The 735-nt window shown below is 53.1% G+C and overlaps 1 protein-coding gene across 1 annotated transcript in view; it reads right to left on the bottom strand.

Moving 5' to 3' along the window:
* The window catches only part of LOC101347706 (olfactory receptor 6B2-like), a 2776-nt gene extending 2041 nt beyond the window's left edge, over nt 1-735 (bottom strand). Inside the window, exon 1 of the mRNA XM_004386504.1 lies at nt 76-735. Coding sequence (XP_004386561.1) covers nt 76-735 — 660 coding nt within the window. The remainder of the gene's footprint in view (nt 1-75) is intronic.

Raw genomic sequence — 735 nt, forward strand, 5'->3', positions numbered from 1 at the left:
GAGGTGGGAGGCACAGGTGGAGAAGGCCCTCCAACGGCCGGTGGCTGAAGGAATGCTAAAGACAGCCAGGGTGATGTGTCCGTAGGAGAGCATGGTGGCCACCAGTGGGAACACCAGGATGATGAAGGCCAGGATGAAGTCCACCAGCTCCGCAGTCAAGAATTCTGTGCAGGCCAGTTTGAGGATGGGCGAAATGTCACAGAAAAAGTGGTTCAAGACATTGGAACCACAGAATGTAGCACTGGATATAAAGTAGACCTTGATCATGGAGATGGTGAAGCCACTCACAAAGGAGAAGGCCACCAGCTGGACACAGAGACCTGTGGTCATGATGACTTGGTAGCGCAGGGGATGGCAGATAGCCACATAGCGATCATAGGCCATGGAGGCCAGGAGCACACACTCTGTGCAAACTAGGGAGCTGAAGAAGCAGAGCTGAGTCATGCATCCCACAAAGGAGATGCGCTTCCGCTGAAGAAGGAAGCCATCCAACATCTTGGGGATGATGTTTGACATGTACCATATCTCCAAGGATGACATGGAGCTCAGAAAGTAATACATGGGCCTATGGAGGGAGGTTCTGCTCCAGATGGTGAGGATGATGGCCAGGTTCTCCACCAGGACAAAGAGGTAAATGAACAGGAAGATGAGGAAGAGCACGTACTGCATCCCGGGTGCCGAGGGGAAGCCCACCAGAATAAAGGTGCTGACCGTGGTGACATTCTCCCCCCTCAT

The sequence above is a fragment of the Trichechus manatus genome, unplaced genomic scaffold (genome assembly GCF_000243295.1).
Source record: "Trichechus manatus latirostris isolate Lorelei unplaced genomic scaffold, TriManLat1.0 scaffold00165, whole genome shotgun sequence".
Classification (NCBI taxonomy): Eukaryota; Metazoa; Chordata; class Mammalia; order Sirenia; family Trichechidae; genus Trichechus; species Trichechus manatus.